At 38.1% G+C, this 19081-nt stretch overlaps 2 protein-coding genes across 2 annotated transcripts; one reads left to right on the forward strand and one right to left on the reverse strand.

Moving 5' to 3' along the window:
- The first annotated feature begins 3983 nt into the window (after positions 1–3983).
- LOC137732725 (uncharacterized) lies at positions 3984–4754 on the forward strand. Its single transcript, XM_068472011.2, has 2 exons — positions 3984–4356; positions 4492–4754. Exons 1-2 carry the CDS (start codon positions 3984–3986, stop codon positions 4752–4754), a joined length of 636 nt encoding a protein of 211 aa, XP_068328112.2.
- A 9765-nt stretch (positions 4755–14519) lies between these two features.
- On the reverse strand, positions 14520–19000 carry LOC137731786 (protein WVD2-like 3). The gene is made up of 7 exons (XM_068471006.2): positions 18717–19000; positions 16207–16774; positions 15930–16018; positions 15732–15825; positions 15556–15627; positions 15243–15353; positions 14520–15061 (listed from the first exon to the last, which is right to left on the reverse strand). The coding sequence occupies exons 2-7, from the start codon at positions 16768–16770 to the stop codon at positions 14774–14776; spliced, it is 1218 nt and encodes a 405-aa protein (XP_068327107.2). The 5' UTR covers positions 16771–16774; positions 18717–19000; the 3' UTR covers positions 14520–14773.
- Between the last annotated feature and the right edge of the window lie 81 nt (positions 19001–19081).

The following is a 19081-nucleotide window of genomic DNA, read 5'->3' on the forward strand; positions in this document are numbered from 1 at the left end:
AGCTTATATCCATAGCTCAAAAGGCTTTGAGATTGCCTCTAAGGAATAAGTTTTATGACGTACAGTTTAATAAGTTGCAAGAGTTAGTAATTAAGGCCAACAAGTATGAGAAGCTACTACTAGAGGAGTAGCAAGTAAAGCACTCATCTAAGGTGTCTTCCTTCTACAAAAGCAAAGCTACCATTCACCAAGTAGAGTTTGAAGGAGAGCCAAAAGAGAATAATGGCCATGAAAGAGAGAGAATGGACGTGTACACATCGGAGATGACTACCCCCTTCAAACCATTGACTGTAAAGGGGTTAGTACAGCCAGTTAAGGACCAGAAAGTGGTCATAAACAATGGAGAATTTGTCCCTTTGAAACCACCCAAGTACCAAAGTTATTCCTTTGACTTAACCAAGGTCGCGGAGATCTATGAAGAGCTGGTTCGGGCAAGAGTGATGGTGCCCAACAGTACCCAAAAGCTGCCCAAACCCGAAGAGCTAAAAGGAAAGAAATATTGCAAGTTGCATTACAGTTTCAATCACTCTATAACCAATTGCGTCCAGTTCAGTGACTAGATATAAGACCTTATAGTAAAAGGAAAGTTGTTGCTAAAGAAACCACAGGCCAACATGATGATTGACATTGACCTCTTCCCTAAAGTCCCAATAAACATAATTAATCTAATGTAGGTGGAGAAGGGGAAAAGAAAAGCTACATGGGAGGTGAAGGCAAAAAAAAGGCAAGATGATAGGCCAACTGAAGGGGCTATCAAGTTGCTCGAGAAGCCTAAAGTAGCCATAATCAAAGGAGTGGTGTTATGTAGTAAATGCCAATGTGAGTGTGAGTTAGAAGTCCCAACAACATGAGCTATCATTGATAAGGAGTTGATCAAAAGAAGAGAAAAAGAATAGCAAAAAGCCTTCAAAAATGTCATGCAGGCAGCAAAAAGAGAAACCTCTAGGAACGTTTTCCAACGGTTGGGAGGAGACTCTCAACTGAAAGGTTTGTCAAAAGTGTTAGAAAATTACAAAGCTTTTGAAGAAGTAGAGGACAAAGAAGCCAAGCTGCCAAGATGGATGGAGGTAAGGCCACCCTAACCAAGCTATATCAGTGGAGATGTTAAAGTAAAGAGGATAACCATAAATCTAGTTACAATGAAGAATCTTGTCCGACTCGGGGGGAAATGGTATGTGGTCGGAAAGAATGAGAAACCCATTAAAGAGATAGGGACATCCATGATTAGGAGAGTCCAGATGCAACATAAAGCCCACATGAACTCATTAAAAGTTCCCGCTGCCTTAAAGACCTCAAAGAATGTAAAGTTTGAGAGGGTACCTGATGGGGCAAGAAATCAACTTCATTGGAAGATCAAGAAGGATGTGGAAAAGGCTAATAGCAAGACCAAAGGGGAAGGAGAACATGTGCCGCAGAACCCCCATCCTGGGAAATACAGAATCTTGAGGAGAGCTCAAGATGGTATGATAATGATGCCAACCCCAAGATGGAACCCAGACCAATATGCTTTAGAACTATCTCACCTGAGATGGGGTTGCCTGCACCATTGTTGGTCGATGCTCTCTGCGAGGTTCCATAACAAATGCCAAACTTTGGCATAACCTAAGAGGAAAAGGTGCCCGAGCTGATGCCACCAGAAGAAGCACTAGCCTGGTTAGATGAGTTCATGAACCACATTGGGGGCAAAAATGAGGACTTATCTGGACCAAGCAACTTCCACGTAAACATGACATATGTTTTATCTACCATGTTTTATGCTGAGTATGATTAACATCCCATAATGGAGAGTGACTACTTAGCAACATAACTTATGATGGCACATGTTAGTATTAAAGAAGCTAGAAAAAAAGAGTTAGGCAAAATGGATTTGCCTGAGCCCACAAAGAGAGAGCCCGAGAGGGTATGCACAGACAGGATGATCTTTAGTCGCCCGAATTTGGCCATGGCCAACCATCTCAAACCCATAAATGTGACTGCTCATCTGGATGAAGTACCTTTCAAGAAGGTCTTGATTGATGGTGGAACAGCGATCAATGTGCTGCGATATAAGTAGATGAAGAGGGTGTGCAGAAGTAAGGAGGATCTCATCCCCATAGATCTTACAGCTTCCAATTTCTCAGGAGCCATCACTAAGACCCATGAGATATCGCCATTAGAAGTTGATTTGGGTTCCAAACAAATCAGGTTAGCCTTCTTTGTTGACAGTACTTCCAATTATGAAGCTTTATTGGGCAGAGATTGGATTCATCAAAGTCCCTATGTGCCATCTACCTTACACCAACAAGTGGCTATCTATCATGAAGATGGGGAAACAAGATGTGGATTTTGGGAGATGGTAGAGGTTGAGTCACGACCATTCATTCCCACTGCCAATGCGGCAGAAGCTAATTTTTATAATCCTAGCATTGGGATTCTTCAGTGTTTAGGAGCTGATGAGAACGGCCGCCCTACTAAAGTGACAGCCCAAAAGCTTTTGGAACAAGGGTTGTTCCTTATAAGGGAAAAATGGGACAACCCCATATTATCCTAACTCCCCAACATCAATGATGTCAGAACAAAGAAAGAAGGACCAGGTAGTTGCAATCAGATCCTTAATCAAAAGACTGTTGGTGTATGGAAGAAAAAAAAAAAGCAAGAAAATGAGAGATGGGTCGAATAACACCAGAAGGAAACCTCAAGCAGTCAGAGCGAAGATGAATTTTTTTGGAAAGGAGTTGGAAGCAGCCATACAAATGGCTGAATGTGTATATGATCTAGATGGGGCCAGAAAACTTGCCCGAGAATCCAAAGTTAGTTGAATTCTTGTGCGCAAAACCTAACAAGCCACCACCAGAAGTACAAGACCTTTTGAAGACCATCGATTTAGGAACTAAGGAAGATCCAAGGCCTATCCAGATCAGCGGCTTATTAGAAATGGAGGATCGGGCAAAGGTAGTCAGCCTTCTGCGTGAGTTCAAAGATAGTTTTGCTTGGCATTATACTGAAGTGCCAGGTTTAGATTCAACCTTAGTAGAACACAGAATGCCTATTAAGGAGGGATATAAACTTGTTAGCAAGCACCATGGAGAATGTCAAATGAGATCGAGGAAAAAGTCAAGGAAGAGATTGAAAGGCTTGTGAAGGTTGGATTTATTAAACCTGTCAAGTATGTCGAGTGGTTGGTCAATATTGTACCTGTATTAAAAGCTATAACTAAGGCAGTCCGATGTTGTGTTGACTATAGAAACATTAATGGAGCCACACTTAAAGATGAGTATCTAATGCCCATAGCTGACTTATCCATAGATGCAGTTGCCAAACACAAGGTCTTATCTTTCATGGATGGGAATGCCAGTTATAATCAGATAAAAATGGCTAGAGAAGATATACACAAAACAACTTTTAGGTGCCCAAGTCATGTTGGAGCATATGAATACTTGGTAATGCCATTCAGGCTCAAAAATATCGGTGCAACCTATCAAAGAGCAATGAACGCCATTTTTCATGACTTAATTAGCCACAGCATGGAAGTATACATTGATGACATTGTGGTGAAGTCTAAAACTGAAGAGCAACACTTAGTAGACCTCAGACAAGCCTTAGCAAGAATGAGGATCCATAAGCTAAAAATGAATCCAAAGAAATGTGCTTTTGGAGTAAAGTCGAGCCATTTCTTGGGATTTTTTGTTCATCAAAAGGGTGTACAGGTTGACAAGAACAAAGCTCGAGCAATCATGGAATCACCTCCTCCCACTAATAAAGTACAATTACAGAGGCTACTAGGAAATATCAATTTCTTAAGGAGATTTATCGATAACTTGGCGGGCAAGATTCAGCCACTAACTCCTTTGCTAAAGTTGGAAGATAAAGAAGAATTTGAGTGCGGCCCACCATATCAAGAAGCTTTCGACAACATAAAGGCTTACTTGGTCTCCCCACCAGTGCTCATGCCACCTTAAAGAGGGCAGCCTTTAAAGCTTTATATTTCTGCCTTTGAGAAATCAATGGGAAGCTTGTTGGCTCAGAACAATGAAGGCGGGAAAGAACAAACAATCTACTACCTTAGTAGAATAGAGACAAGATATACACCAGTAGAAAGGTTGTGCCTGGCTCTATACTTTATGGCATGTAAGCTAAGGCATTATATGTTACCTTGCCACATCCACATTATTGCCAAGACTGACTTAATCAAATATATGCTGTCAAAACCAATGCTGACTGGGAAGATTGGAAAGTGGATTTTAGTGCTTTCAGAGTTCAGCTTTCAGTATGTGCCTAAGAGAGTGATCAAGGGGAAAGCAATTACGGACTTCTTGGTTGAGCACCAAGAATCACAATATGAGATTATCAATGTTTCGGGGACTCTGGAGGTAGCCAGTATGTGGATCCCATCGAGCAAAGCCTTATATGGCAAAGAAGAATGGATCCAACAAGAGATAAAAATAATAGCTAGTCATTGGATCACTCCTTGGAAATTGTATTTTGATGGCTCTTGTACGCAAACGGCCGCAGGAGCCGGGATTGTTATCATTGATCCCAATGGTGCTTACCATTATTATTCATTCCCCCTAGACTATCAAGAGACTACCAACAATCGGGCAGAGTATGAGGCACTGATAATTGGTCTGGAAATCTTGATAGAGTTGGGGGCAACTGAGGTTGAAGTATTTAGTGATTCAGAGTTGGTGATCAGTCAACTAAATGGAGAATACAAGTGCAGACACATCACCATGGCAGGTTACTATTTGGCATCTACACAACTATTAAGCTATTAGGGCACTGAGATATCAGTCAACTATATCCCCAGATGATTGAATGCAATCGCCAATGAGATGACATAATTGGCTTTTGGAGCACAGATCCAAGAAAGAAGGTATGAATGAGATATAAAGGTCCAAAAAAGAAATCTCCCTTCTATCTTTGAAAGGGGATTCAGCCTAGATGTAATGTCTGAAGAAATGAAGGTTGAAGATTGGAGGGCACCTATTCTTTAGTATTTAAAAGATCATTCATTCCCCACAAGAAAGAAGAATAGATAACAAGCAACTAAGTACGTTTTGTGGGAAGAAAATCTACTAAGAAAAACTCCAGATGGACTAATGTTGAAGTGCTTAGGCCAAGATGAATTAATAAGGGTAATGGTCGAAGTACACGAAGGGATCTGTGGAGCACATCAGGCGAGAACCAAGATGAGGTGGCTACTTAGGAGGTATGGTTATTTCTGGCCCGAGATGGAGAAAGATTGCAAAGTTTATGCCTGAGGGTGTGAAGAATGCCAAAGACATGGACTTCTCCAACACGTACCCTCAGTACCCTTAAACCATGTGGTTAAACCTTGGCCCTTCAGAGGATGGGTGATGGACTTCATTGGGCAAATTCATCCAGGTTCTAGCAAAAGGCACACGTTCATAATTGTAACAACGGACTACTTCACCAAATAGGTAGAAGCTTCAGCAGTAAAAACCATAACCTTAACTTCGGTCAAGAAATTCATTGAGACCAAGATCTTACACAAATATGGAGTGCCTAAGACAATTGTTACAAACCACGGGCCATCTTTTATTTCAAAAAAGGTAGAAGAATTTGCAAGTTCAAGATTAAGATGATCCAATCTAGTCCTTACTACCTACAGTCAAATGGTCAAGCAGAAGCTAGCAACAAAGTCTTGGTGAACATTATTAAGATGATGGTGGTAAATAGTCCAGAAAAATGGCATGAGAAGTTAGGAGACACTTTATGGGCTTACAGAACTTCTAAGAGGGCAGCAACTGGAACTACTCTGTATGCCCTAACCTTCGGGCAAGATGCTGTCATCCCCATGGAAATTAATGTAAGTTCTGTTAGGATTCATAATCAATTTGGGCTACACAGTGAAGAGTACATTCAAGCTATGTGTTAAGGAGTTGAAGATCTTGATATAGCCCGAATTAAAGCTCTAGATAAAATTCAAGAAGGGAAGAAAGTTGTTGCCCGAGCATACAATAAGAAGGTGAAGTTAAAGAACTTCGGGAAATGAGAGTTAGTATGGAAAGCCATTCTGCCTTTAGGGGCTCAAGTTAGAGGATTTGGAAAGTGGAGTCTAACTTGGGAGGGTCCTTTCATTATCAACCAAGTACTTGACAAAGGGGGATATTATTTGACAGATTTGGAAGGGAGTTTACAGAGGCATCTAATTAATGCTAAGTTTTTAAAGAAATATCACCTAACCTTGTGGGATGTTAAAGACTGTTGCATTGAAGAAGGGTAGGCATTACATGAAATTTAAAGGCAGTTTTGGGCTCATCAAATTCAGATCTCAAGAAAAGAAGGCAAGCCAAAATAAATTGAAGAAGTCATTTTTCATTTCAGTAAACGTTGAGAATTACATCAGACTTGGCTCAATGAGTTTTACATCTTTGACTAAGGCAGCTATCCTAGAATGGTGGGTCTACATTTCGCCTGACTCTTCCTAAACATTGCTAATATTTCCTAAGTATGGTCTAGTACATCTAACTTCCGTTTGTTGTCTTGAATTCTTCCAATCTTTTGAACCTTCAAGCTCGACCAAGTTGTTTTGGTCGGCAGAGTCATGATAATTGATCCTGAAGCATACACTTATAATGATAAAGTGATCAAGAAAGCAAAAGCTATGAGGAAGTTTGGGCTTATGGATAACAGCACGAGTGAGATCTACTAGTGCGATTAAGGCTGCTCAGTTACTCCTCAAAGCCATAGAAATCCTGAAACGGAAGCTGGAAGCAGTACGCCTTTCTGAAGATATTATAAAAGATGATTCCTCCTTAGGAATGTTGTTTCCAACAGCAATTGAGACCTGACAAGTCCATGCAGGTCCCAAGGAATGCACCCCTCCCTCTTTGAAGAAGAGTTCCGTGTGAAGGCCTACCCGAGGACGATGAAGGTTGTTAAGAGGGCAGTTCATGGTAGAAATCCCCTTACCAGTCTTACAGGAAGATTAAACTCAAGCCATTATGGGTACCATTAGGAATTTTGACGCAACGGTGGGAAGAGATAAATTCGGAGCCAAGGGAGAAGAATTGAAGAACAATAGGAATTCCCGAAGAATTTGGACTATGGGAGTTCTAAAGAGTTTGAAGAAATTTTGAGGCTTGAAATGGGTAGGATATTTTGCCAAAGAGATAAAGTAAAAATGATATAGAGGAACGGTAGCATTCGTGAGGGAAGTACAAAAGGTTTTAGGTAAACAAAACGGTTGCATTAAAATGGCACAAGTTCCGAGAATGGGCGTGCAACGGTGGTGGCTGTTCAATCATTATTTACACCTTGGATTGAAGGCTCAACAACAATTGAAGGGGGCACTGTTTGGGTTAATATTTAGACTTTGGACTTAAAGGAGAGAAAGCCCAAAAGAACTAAAGAAATGAGACTTGCCTGAGGCCCAGCACCAAGCCCATCCATCTATCTTAAAGACAATATGACGGCCCCTCATTAATGCAAAGGTTAGGTGCTTACAAAGGAAGTGACAACCGATGGAAATCAACCTACTCTCAGCCCAAAAACACTTTCTGAATGGTAGAACACGTAAAAAAGATGATGACTCACTGAAGTGCTTTCAGGCAAAGCTTGCAACAGCCAAGATCATTGCCTATAAAAGGGAAAATAGGGCCCAGAGACAAAGACACTCAACCAATCAAACAAACAAACATACAAACTCTGCTCTTAAGCCAGATTTGCATCCCAAGCTATAATCAACCCAGACCTCAATCCTTTTCAAGATAACTCCTTACAAAAGCCATTTTTGTCTAGTTTAAAGCTCTGCTATCACCCCTAGTGGCGTATTATCGATTTTCTCATGTAAACTTGCTTACCATCCATCCATTTCAAACACACAACCCTTTGTAATCACAAAGGAAAGAGACTACATGACGTTCAACCTTGCCTGACAAGGTGAAATCTTGCCTAACTCTCTTTGTTTCGTCTTTCCATTAGTAGATCTGGTATTATGATGTATTCTCTAATATATATTCAAGTTATTTACAGTCTTTTGGTGATCAGAAGCTCCATTGGTCCTCAGATCTAGTTCATTTAGTGGTTTTACTATCACAAAAGATAAATAGGAATTAGACCGATGGCTTAAGCCAGATCTGGGCTTTCACCCTTTAAAGCATACAAGATAATAAACTAAAAGTCCTTGGTCTCAAGGTATAGAAAAGAATTTAATGTAGACTTAACTCATCTACGACAATCATTTGATAACAAGAAGTCAAATTAACTTAGGGTGCAAGTAATCGACTTAAAATGCACTTGTTCTACATCTGCCATACTGAGATGGCAGTGGCACGCCTAAGCACTTAGTTAGTTTTGACTGTGAGCCTCAAGGCCCACACCTAAGGCCCCACAAAGGCACCTTTTAGAACTAACTTTGTTCTCCTCTTGCAACCTCTCAACAAGAAGGAGCCTAACAACCAACCAAAGTGCCAACTCCTCGGAGAGCTGTATGCTCGAGCCAGGGACCTTTCCCAGTGAAATTCATGCCCGAACACAAATAACATGAAGTAGAGTCTTGGGGTCATAAAAAAACCTACTGGTATATATTCATACATGAGGCTTCTTTTTTTTTTAGCATAATCCCTTTTATAAGATCCATTTATTTAAAAAATGCCACCTTTATTTAACTTGATGTTCAAGACACAAGCCTTGCTTACCTTGCTTTTAATCCGCCTCTAATGAGATCGACATTAGAGAGAAATATTACTAAACTGAATCAATTAACCCATGCATACAACTTTCTGAAAATTTTGCGCTAATGTATATAGTGGCACCTTCCATATATAATGGAAAATGATTTACACACACACACACACACTTTTGATTCTTCTACACAATCCTAACTCAATTATGTCCATTTATTTTCTTTCATTTATTCAATTCAACAGTTAAAAATATATAAAAGTGTGTAAGGGAAGGAACAATGTTTTGTGGAAATCGCTTCCCTCTGTAATACCATTTTTTTTCTTCCTTTCATACTACATGCATACAATTGAACCATTGAAAGGAGGTTGTAGGGGGCTAAAACAACTTTGTATTTTCGAAAAACTTTGTGATAGTGATGCTTAACAAAATTCTCTCTTTTACTCTATTAAAATGGACTTTACAAATGATTTTTTCAATGTTGAACACTTCATAGAATTTTTAAATGGTCAATCCCAAAAAAGCACACAAAAGTATATGGGAATTGGGAACCCATCTTCCGAATAGAGCAAAAATTCCAAATCGCTTTATCGAGCATAGGAATTACTTTATATCCTCGCAACATACTCAATATGTCTCTCCTTCTCTTTTGACCCTCCTCTGCCTCTGGGGATTGCAACACATCGTATCGAAGCATCCAAATCATAGCAATTCATGTTAATTTTCATGATTGTAAGGATTAATTATTGGATGCCAAAATCAATGAAAAGGTTAATGCATGATTCATTTGTCTTCTGTCATGTATGACGTTACTAGAAACTGATCACGTTTGGAATTACTAACTAGGGATAGGTAAGAACTAAATAGAAAAAAATGTGTTTGTTCGACGATGTCGCGCACAATCCGTGTGAAGTGTATTATACACAATATGTCTTATATTTAATACTTTTACGAATTAATCTGTCAGGTGCAAGTACTTTTTTGTTTGACAATTTTGTATAATGGAGCATTTTGATACTATTGCAAATTATTGTTTTCACAGTATATCTGATAAGGTAGGAACCAGGCCAAATTTTCGAATATGAGTTAATCCACTTTCAGAAACATATCAGTACAGTTTCATGAGTATGGCTTTTAAATCTTGTACTAGGACTTCTGAGGGTATTAAATGAGACCACATGGTATGGACAAAGAGCTTATAATAGTTATTCATTTGCTCTCTGTTTTACATTTTTTTTATTAGCTAGGTGTGATAAGTTTGATGAGAGTGATGTTTTAGGTAGTGTCGATAAGTACTTTTTTTGGCTTATAGGTATTTATAGTATTTTGATTGTTTTAGATTTTGTTCACTTGATTAAAGAGCATTCTTACAATTTCGTCCTTTGGAATCGTTGCTTTTATTGCGTTATTATGCTTGGTGCTTTTGTTGTTTTATGACGTCTTTGTTGTACCGTTGAAGTTATGTTAGTGTTGATGTTTAATAATGTCTTTGTTCTATCGTTGATACCATCTTTTTGTCTTAATCCTAGCCCACTTCATGCTTTCTTGCCCTTACTTATATGTCGAGACGCGAACCCTGGCCTAAATATGGTGGAACTCTACCAAAGAACAATTAGTTGTCATTATTATTTTACGTCCATCAACAATTATCCTCACGAAATTTGAATTTAGAACCTTTTTCACTACAACAGAGTATCACTAGACCAAATAATCATTGGTTCGGAAACATCCATAAGAATCAGTTGAATGTAGATTTTCTATGCAGAAATGGGATCTGATGACCCACACGGTTTTATGAAAAGTGAAGAATATATATATATATATATATGTATATGTATATGTATGGGGTAAGGCACAAAGACTATGAGGGAGGTGGGGTTATGATGGCAGTCACAAGGTGAAAAAAGGAGTGAATTCAAAGCTCATATATCTTTGCTGTTTACTCTTTCATCTCATGCAACACATGATAAAGTGAACACTAAAGCTCTTACTTGGCTTATATTCTTTGTAACTCCCTACAAGCAAAAGCCAAATTGGAAGAAAGAAAAATAAAGTTCAACTGCTTAAAGATGAAAAAACATGCATATAACTTTGTTTTTTGTTTCTTCCTTTTCAGCGGATTTGGTAGAAACATATAAAATATGCAGAAGGATTGCATTTGGAAAGGAAAAAAAAAACAGCTGAAATACTATCCAAGTTTTCAAACATTTAGACGTAGCAGGAGGCTCGAGGGGTTACGAAGCTCTGAACTTTACGGTCCTAGGCTTGATTCTCCCCTCCTCACTACCGCTTGTAGCAAATAAATAAATAAATAAGACGTAGCAGGAGAAGATATTGATCCTGCAGCTCTAATCTTGCCTAACAATAATTAATGAATAATGTTCTAACAAGCAAATGTACAATTTAATAATTCTCATGTCATCAAATGCTACACTCTGCTGGCAATGTAAACCATAATAAAGTAGTCGTGCTTTAATATTATATATTCGTCGCTAAAACCAGGGTTTCCATGGTTGGATTTGCTTTAAAGTACAGACTTAAGTCCTGTAATACATACCTGCCCGGACCGGTCTTCTTCTTCTAGTACAGTGTTCTCACTTATGGCTGCAAATCAATGAATGGAGAAAATATGCATAGAACGATAATTAATGAGAATGATATGCTGTATGCTTACATGATCGATGATATGGAACAAGCAGCTAGATCGTCGAAAATGCTCAGAATTCATACATTGATCAGCGATGCATAAAAGGGTGTATCTAACTGATCAATTGCCATGAGTAGGAACGTACTGCATTTTGTGTTGGGGGGAATGAAGCCTGGTCCGAAATCATTCGATGTTCATGTTCTTTGCTTCAAAGGAATGGTCTCGAACCAGACAGCATTCCCCTCAACACCTTGTGACACATCTGAACCACCGAGACGGAGAGAGAGAGAGAGAGAGAGAGAGAGAGAGAGAGAGAGAGAGAGAGAGAGAGAAAGAAGAGAGAAAGAGAGAGGGAGAGAGAAAGATTATTTGTAGATTTTGATCTGGCCATGCATTTGGTTTTGATGGGCCCTTTTATATGTGAAGAGGAGAGGAGTGTCTGATGTGGGTCAGCTGACATGGTAGCACTACTTTCCATGGCTTCCCTGTCTTGCTTATATGCTTTTCACAAAGCATTGCAAACCAATTTCAGGCTTCATTTGCTGTTTCTGTACCTCTCAGCCCTCACTTGTGTAAGTGGTGTCTTATCTGTATTTTAGTCATTTTTCGAGTTCTTTGTTAGACCGCCTTTGCATGGTCATTGTACTATGTCTGTTTGGACTTTGTTAAATGAAATAGTCACTGACCAAAAAGAGAAAGAAATTGCCCTTTTTTTTTTTCCTACCTAATTTTGTTTGCTTTAAAGACACGAAAGAAAATACAGAATGGCTGAAACCGAAAGCACTTTGCTAGGGAAAAGTCAGATTTGTTCTTAGACGAAGAACATGGATAACTTGTCAAAGGGATTGACCATTTGATATGGCCTGGTGAAAAATATGAAGACCATTTGGTAGGGATTGTGATTGTGGTGCACAATTCAAGTCAAAGCAAAAGCTTCCTTTAGCATCGAATTAAAGACTGAGAAGAAGTCTCTGCTACCTGCTCTTTGCTCTTTCTTGTAACCTATGGAACATAAGATTATTTACTTCTAACATTCCGTCTTTACTTTGTTGAAAAAGATTATGAGTTTAAATGTGATATGGATTGCTTGTGCAATATCATGCAGTATTAACGATATTAGAGCTAGGGAGTTGGCCTAGACACACAATGAGTCAACAATAATTTGGTATTGAACTTGCCAAATATGGAGGTCGAACTTAAACCTTCCACTTACAAGTGAAGAAAAAAAAAATCAGTAAACTGTAGTGCTAGTGGCAGGTTAAAACTTAAGTGGAAAGTAAGTAATACCTGTTAAAGCTTAAGTAGATAAACCAAGAGGGGAAAAAGAGAAAAAGATGGTTGGGGAGGTGTTGCTTAAAGTTTGATGAATTATGATATTGGTTGGTATTAAATTGTTTTAGATAGTATTTATATGATACATATCTGCCATCACATGTTACACATGAAGTGGGTTAATAAACCAACATTTTGGTCCTATGACTTTATTAGATCCCCCACAGCCTACTATGCAGAATGTGACTAAGCATACAAAACTATATAGCTTCATGGATCATGGTTATGTTTCCATTGGAAATGAATGTCAAGCCTACTTATTCCAAGGAGGGAAAAAACCCTTATATTGTCCTAGAAAATACGACCCTGTGAACTTAAATGTCCTAGTTCGATCTTATTACAAGTGCAAAAACACTAAAGTTTACTTGATATGAATGATTTGCAAATGATTATTCATGGCCGGACTTCATCTATGATCTTGAATATCCAATGAGAACGTGAAATGTAAAGCTTCGGCATGTTTGGAAATACTTTTTAAATAACTAAAAGCGCTTTCAGATCGCTAAAAACGTCTTTGACCGTGCATAACATAAAAAAGTTACAAGTGCTTTTGAGTTTAAAAAAGTATTTGAAGTGCTTTTTGGAAAAAGCACGCTCTTGCATTTTTATTAAAAATTCTTTTTATTGAAAGTGCTTTTAAGCAGAAGTACTTTGAAAGAAGTCGTTCCAAACGAGTCTCTTGGTGTTCAATTACATGCCAAGTAACATCCTGCCTCGCCACAAAATATGATTTGTGGCCAAATTGTGAGGAGATGATATCCTTTGTTTACTGAACTGAGATAATGAGGATTGGACTATTAAGTTGAACAAATGTTCTGAATGATTATGAATAACAGACCCCAGATTCCTCTTCAGGGCTGAAACTTACATGCAACCGAGTGTATAACATTTCGCTTTTACCTTGTGGAGAGAGAAGCTGACGCGAACACTATATATTGAACTCGAAGGACATTTGGAAGACTGGACTGCATCCAATGGAGAAGGGAAAAAGAAAACAGTGTGCTCAATCCAGCAACACATGGAGAAGGAGCCCACTTTGGCAAAAGCCTTAGCCTTGACACGTTATTTCCCGAAAATTTACATTTTTCTGATAATCTGTGATGTTTCTTCAAATGGTACAAGTGATACGAAAAATGAATGGATGAAATTGAAAATAGAAGATCTAACAGTTGGGGCTAAAACACTCGTAGGTAGCATAGAGAACTCAGCATTGAACTTCGAATATACTTCAAATGCCTATAAAACACCACAAACTTCTCATATTTTCTCTCCACTCTCACTTTTTCTTTTTGAAACTGTGTTTGTATCAATGAAAATTTAAAGGAAAGCAAGAATTGACAACTCAAGAACTTGAAGTGGAGCAAAATCTAAAGCCCCTAAACTTTTGACTGGGAATTTTGCTTCCATAAAAGAGGCATATTGTGCTCAGAAGGTCATGTTTTCTGTTCAATAATGAATACACTACAACAACGTCGAGCACTTTACTCTCTACCGGTAACTTTCTCATTTTTCTAAAGAACCAAGGACTTCCATTCCAACAAAGCACAATTTCCACCCTAAGAAAGCACAAATCTACGGGGCCCTTGCCTAAACTTTTATTCCCTAGTCTCTGTTATGGTTACAGTAAGTAAACATCACTTCCACGACATCATCATGTAAACTGGACATATAAGTATGCAATCGTCACTGAAATCTGAAAACATGAATTCTGACATCATTAATGTTACAAACTTACAAAGTACCGTCAGGTAGAATCCTAACCACATAAGTATATTGACCCCGCCAATAAAATTTCTGTTTGATTTTCTATCTAGTGGGAACAAAACAAAAAGCGCAGACTACATATTTAAAGAAAAAAGTCTATGGCGACGCACTATTATTGTTTTCAAAACAAGTTGCATACGAAAGCAGGTTGATCTCCAACATAATTAGATCATTCAGACAAGAGTACAAGCAGTCTTCTTGGTGAATAAATAACTCTTCATATACACGAGTGGATATAAATTACAGAAGATGTGTACAGTTCATAAATTACACACAAACAATGCAACAAGTCACTGCGAGTTACAGAAACAAAACATGCACATACTTCAGAGCAAGTCACAAGATTGAGACAGAAAGTGAAGACTCGTTTCCTCTTATAAATTACGACACTCACCAGAAAAATCAAGATTGAACATACATGTCCATGTGCTGTCCATTTAGGTTTGCCGGAACAAACTTGTTTATCTCGTCCACTTTCTTAGTCTCATCAATGAACTCGCAAACGGCATTACCAATTTGGATGTTGATCTGACCCTCACTTTTCAGGGAACCAGCATAAGTGGTGTCTTCTTTGTAACTACCCATACTGTGACGATTTCCTTTCATTCTGTCTCCTCGAGATACTTTGACTGTTTCACTGCAGCTCATCCTCCGGCCAAGCTTTGGTGACTTTGCACGAGTTGGTGGCAGCTGGCATAGAGACAAGGGAAAAAATTAACAAACTTGAGCTGTCATTTACACACATATTAATCTATTTGTCACACTTCCCCTACGATGTAATACTATTCTATGCTAACCATCAGAATCTGTGGTTTCAAATAGCATATCAGAATCTCATACAGGGTAGAACCAGATGAAGTCTCTGTATAACCTTTTTAAGTTCAGTTTTAGGTGGAGGTCCCTCGTGATAGAAGCTTGGCATCGGGTTTGCCTTAAATGTTAAACTCTTTCTCAGTTGCTTGATAGCCGCCTCCTTCTCTTCCTTGAATTCCAAGATTATGAAGCAGCCAAAGGTAAAGCAAAATGAGGTAAGAATGACCAAGTTGAACTCAAAAACATGACCATATTAAAAGAAGGCAAGACACAATGGAACAACAAACAACATCCGTTCAATGGTGTGCGTGCGTGCGTGTGTGTGTGTGTGTGTGTGTGTGAGAGAGAGAGAGAGAGAGAGAGAGTAAAACCTTGGTCCTTGCATCGCTTTCAGTTTTTTGCACCTCCAATGCTTGGTGCTTCTGCTCTAACCTTGAATAAAACTAGATATGGCAACAATAATAAGGGTACATAGTTAATGCTTAGGGATCTACTCATCGGACTGATTAAATTAACTACACATAATAAAAAACTGTGAAGGCACTACCTCCTTCCTTTTCTCCGCACGCTCAGTGCATCTAAACGTTGGAGCTGATGCAACAATTGCTCTGGACCTAATAGTTCGTGCAGATGCTACTGTGCTATGCATGTTCAAGGAATAGAATTCAAATCCCGATAAGAAGTCATAGTAGGAAGAAGATAAAAGACATGAATCAAGCTAGGACTTCAAAATGTTGTAGGATACGTGGAAGCAACAGAACAGGAATCTTCCTCATCAGAATGCTTCTTCTTATCTGGTTGCATTGGCATCCTTGGTACCAAAGGTGATATTGGCTGCATAGATATAAATGTCATCACAAACTTCTACGACTCCAACAGAGATAATGCATAAAAGGAAGTCAAGGAAAATCATGACAAATGTTTTTGTCATATGTCAATAGAATAAAAAAGAAACAATGGATACATAGGGGATTTAAAACAAACTACATTAGATGCATCTAGGCTTAGTTGACAGGAGCTACCTGGTTATGCTTTGTGGTATTAAGATGACGCAGATCACTTGTGTTGGGTAATTTATTGGCACCATTACCGCAATCAAGTACAGCACTGACTGGACGAGTTCCACATGAAGCACGCTTTTCAGTCGCTAAGGTAAATGGCTGTGGAACAGTGTGTTTTGTTCTAGCATTTCCCGCAGTAGGTTTTGATGCACGTTTTGCAGATGCTAGTGACTTACTACTAACCTTTGTTTTCCCAGAATCCAGTTGAACCTTATCCAAAGGCTGGTCATTATCAGAGTTCGACCTTACTACATTCTGATCCTCACTAAATTTTTCAATAAGACTCAGTTGAGAAACATCAACAGAGTTTTCTGTAGTACATTCTTTCACTTCATACTCCTTTACTTCAAGACTTTCTTCCAAATTTTGTTGTTCACGATCCCCATTAATATGCTCATATGACTCTGAAATCACGTGATCACTGGGGATTCTCTCATGATTTGAATCATGAGAAAGACCTTCTGAGTAATTTGTGACACATTCTGATTCCTTGTCCATGCAGATATCTGTAACTTCTATCCCCATTACACTTGCAATACAGAAAAAGCATCACAATTGTATCAATATCATTATAGGTTTATCTGCAAACATGTTTGCACCTCTCATTATTTACAAAAATAAAATAAAATTTGGTCATGATTTGCTGCTTACAAACTCCGTAAATAGTGTGAGTATTTTTAACTCACAAAAATGCCCAACCATATTTTTAATTCATGTTTGTACCATCCTTCAGGATATGCTGCTATTAGAAAATAAAAAGGATTTTCTTTTCCTGACCAAAAAGAAGAAAATGAAAGAGAGAGGGGAACAAAAGAAGATGCAAGAGTGATAGTATTTTACAAGTTACAATGTAATGTTTTAAAGAAATATAAAGCAATTCCAGAACAACTCGTGTGGGCAAATATAACAAAAATGTGACGTGATTTGAGTTTTAAATACTCAACATGTGTAAGCATCATTAAATCATTAAGATTTGGATTCTAAAAGACAGATGAAAGTGAAACCACCCTTCTTCCATGAGGAAAGATTTGTATACTAATTTTTCTGCAGATAGATGAAAATTACCCTGTACTATCAAAGGAAGATGACAATTGACAAACAATGAGCAAGTGAGAAAAGATGATAAAGCATACGAACTATTCAGAAAATCATCATTCCCTTCGGGAGTATGATGGGTCTAGTAAGTATGAAAAGAGATGTTAATTATTAAACATAAAGTAGCAAGAGACAGAATCATTTGCTTTTTCCACCACAGATGTGAAGACATAGAAGGGGAAGAACAAAATCAAACATAAAAAATAGGTAGGTGTGCTCAATCCATAATTTCTATGATGTCCCCAACACACCCTGAGACATTGCCAAAGACAGAAAAATCGAAGAAATGGTGAGGGTTTTACAAAGCAAAGGAGAATCACTCTGTACTAAACTTAAATCGCGGTAAAAGGCAATTCTGAGACATGAGTATATGTGTATGATAGAAAAGCAGAAAGTGAACCAATAAAAAATGTTTACCAAATATAGAATCGCTCCAGTAAACAAAGTCACTCATTTACTTCACTTTCAAATTTTATGGAAACAGAGGAATAGTGGACCAATTTGAATACTAAGCTTGAATTCAAAATTCAAACGATTTCACAACTAATATGTTGGATTAAATACAGACAAAATATATCTACTAAACAAACACCAAAAGAGCATATGCAATGAAAACAGAGGGGCTTTTTACATGTAAGCACTTGGAAACATTACAATTTAAAGAAAAACACTTCAAATCCAATACTTTAGAAAAAAAGCCCAATTGACTGACTTGGTAATAAGGGGGGATTTTACAAGTAAGAATCAAATAGAGGATGACAAAATGGGGATTTTTTTTTTTCTCCAATTGAGCTATTGGAAGTGTTTTTTGTATAAAACTTACGGTTGTCGGGGCATTTTCATAATTGACTAAAAAAAATTAGGATAATCATGCTTAATTAGGGGAAAAACACCAAACACAATACATTGATTAGCTTTGGCTGGGTAAATAACTTACTTTGCATATAAAAACAGACATTTTCTTTCACACACACATAAAAAAGGGTATCAAGCAAACGCATTTCACCTCAACTGTGTTAAATTATAATAACCAGTTAATCACATTGGAAATTGGAATATGGGTTCTTGCATTCTCATTCCCCAGATACTATAAAAACACCAAAATTCGAAAAAAAATCGTGTATTTTCCCAGCTGCATTTTCTCAGCAATCAAACAGAGATCTAAGTGAACCAAACAAGTGTAAAACGCAGATTTCAAAATCTGGGTTTTCATACATAATCAGCAAAAATAAAACCAAATGCCGAAGAAACAAAACGAAAAACAGATCAAATGAAACGACATTGCACAAATCGATACTGCATTTCATGGACGCGCATTTCTAGCAGATCGAGAGCAGGGATGGAAGAGAAGGTGGCAAGGATGGTAATTAACTCACAGTTTTGGTCCGAAGTCTGAAGATGTAGGAGGATTTCGCTCTGTGTGTCTGTGAGCCTCTGTGCCTCTGTATACATGGACCTCGCCTTATCGAGCTGTTACGTTTTCAAAGCATAGTGTGTTTTCTGTTGCTTTTATATGCGCGGTGCCTCGTCGGCATTGACGCCGTTTCTTAACGCCTATTAATTCTTTGCCTTGAATTATTTTATTTTCATATGGCATGAATTAAAATAAAAAATAGAATACAAGCGAGATTTATGGAGGAATATGAAACTCGAGTGTAATAAGAATTAGAAATGAAGAAGAATGACTAATAAAAGAAGTGGGCAAGTGGTAGATTGCTTTGGTGATTAAGGTCTTTTTTTT

The sequence above is a fragment of the Pyrus communis genome, chromosome 16 (genome assembly GCF_041283825.1).
Source record: "Pyrus communis isolate YQ-2024b chromosome 16, ASM4128382v1, whole genome shotgun sequence".
NCBI classification, from domain to species: domain Eukaryota; kingdom Viridiplantae; phylum Streptophyta; class Magnoliopsida; order Rosales; family Rosaceae; genus Pyrus; species Pyrus communis.

Coding starts and splice junctions, on each gene's coding strand:
- LOC137732725 (XM_068472011.2), top strand. CDS start 3,984: ATGGGAAGCTTGTTGGCTCAGAACAATGAAGGCGGGAAAGAACAAACA. Junction 4,357..4,491: donor GGGGACTCTGGAGGTAGCCA/GTATGTGGATCC, acceptor AAACGGCCGCAG/GAGCCGGGATTGTTATCATT.
- LOC137731786 (XM_068471006.2), bottom strand. CDS start 16,770: ATGGGGATAGAAGTTACAGATATCTGCATGGACAAGGAATCAGAATGT. Junction 16,019..16,206: donor ATACCACAAAGCATAACCAG/GTAGCTCCTGTC, acceptor ATATCTATGCAG/CCAATATCACCTTTGGTACC. Junction 15,062..15,242: donor CTAAAACTGAACTTAAAAAG/GTTATACAGAGA, acceptor TCTCTATGCCAG/CTGCCACCAACTCGTGCAAA.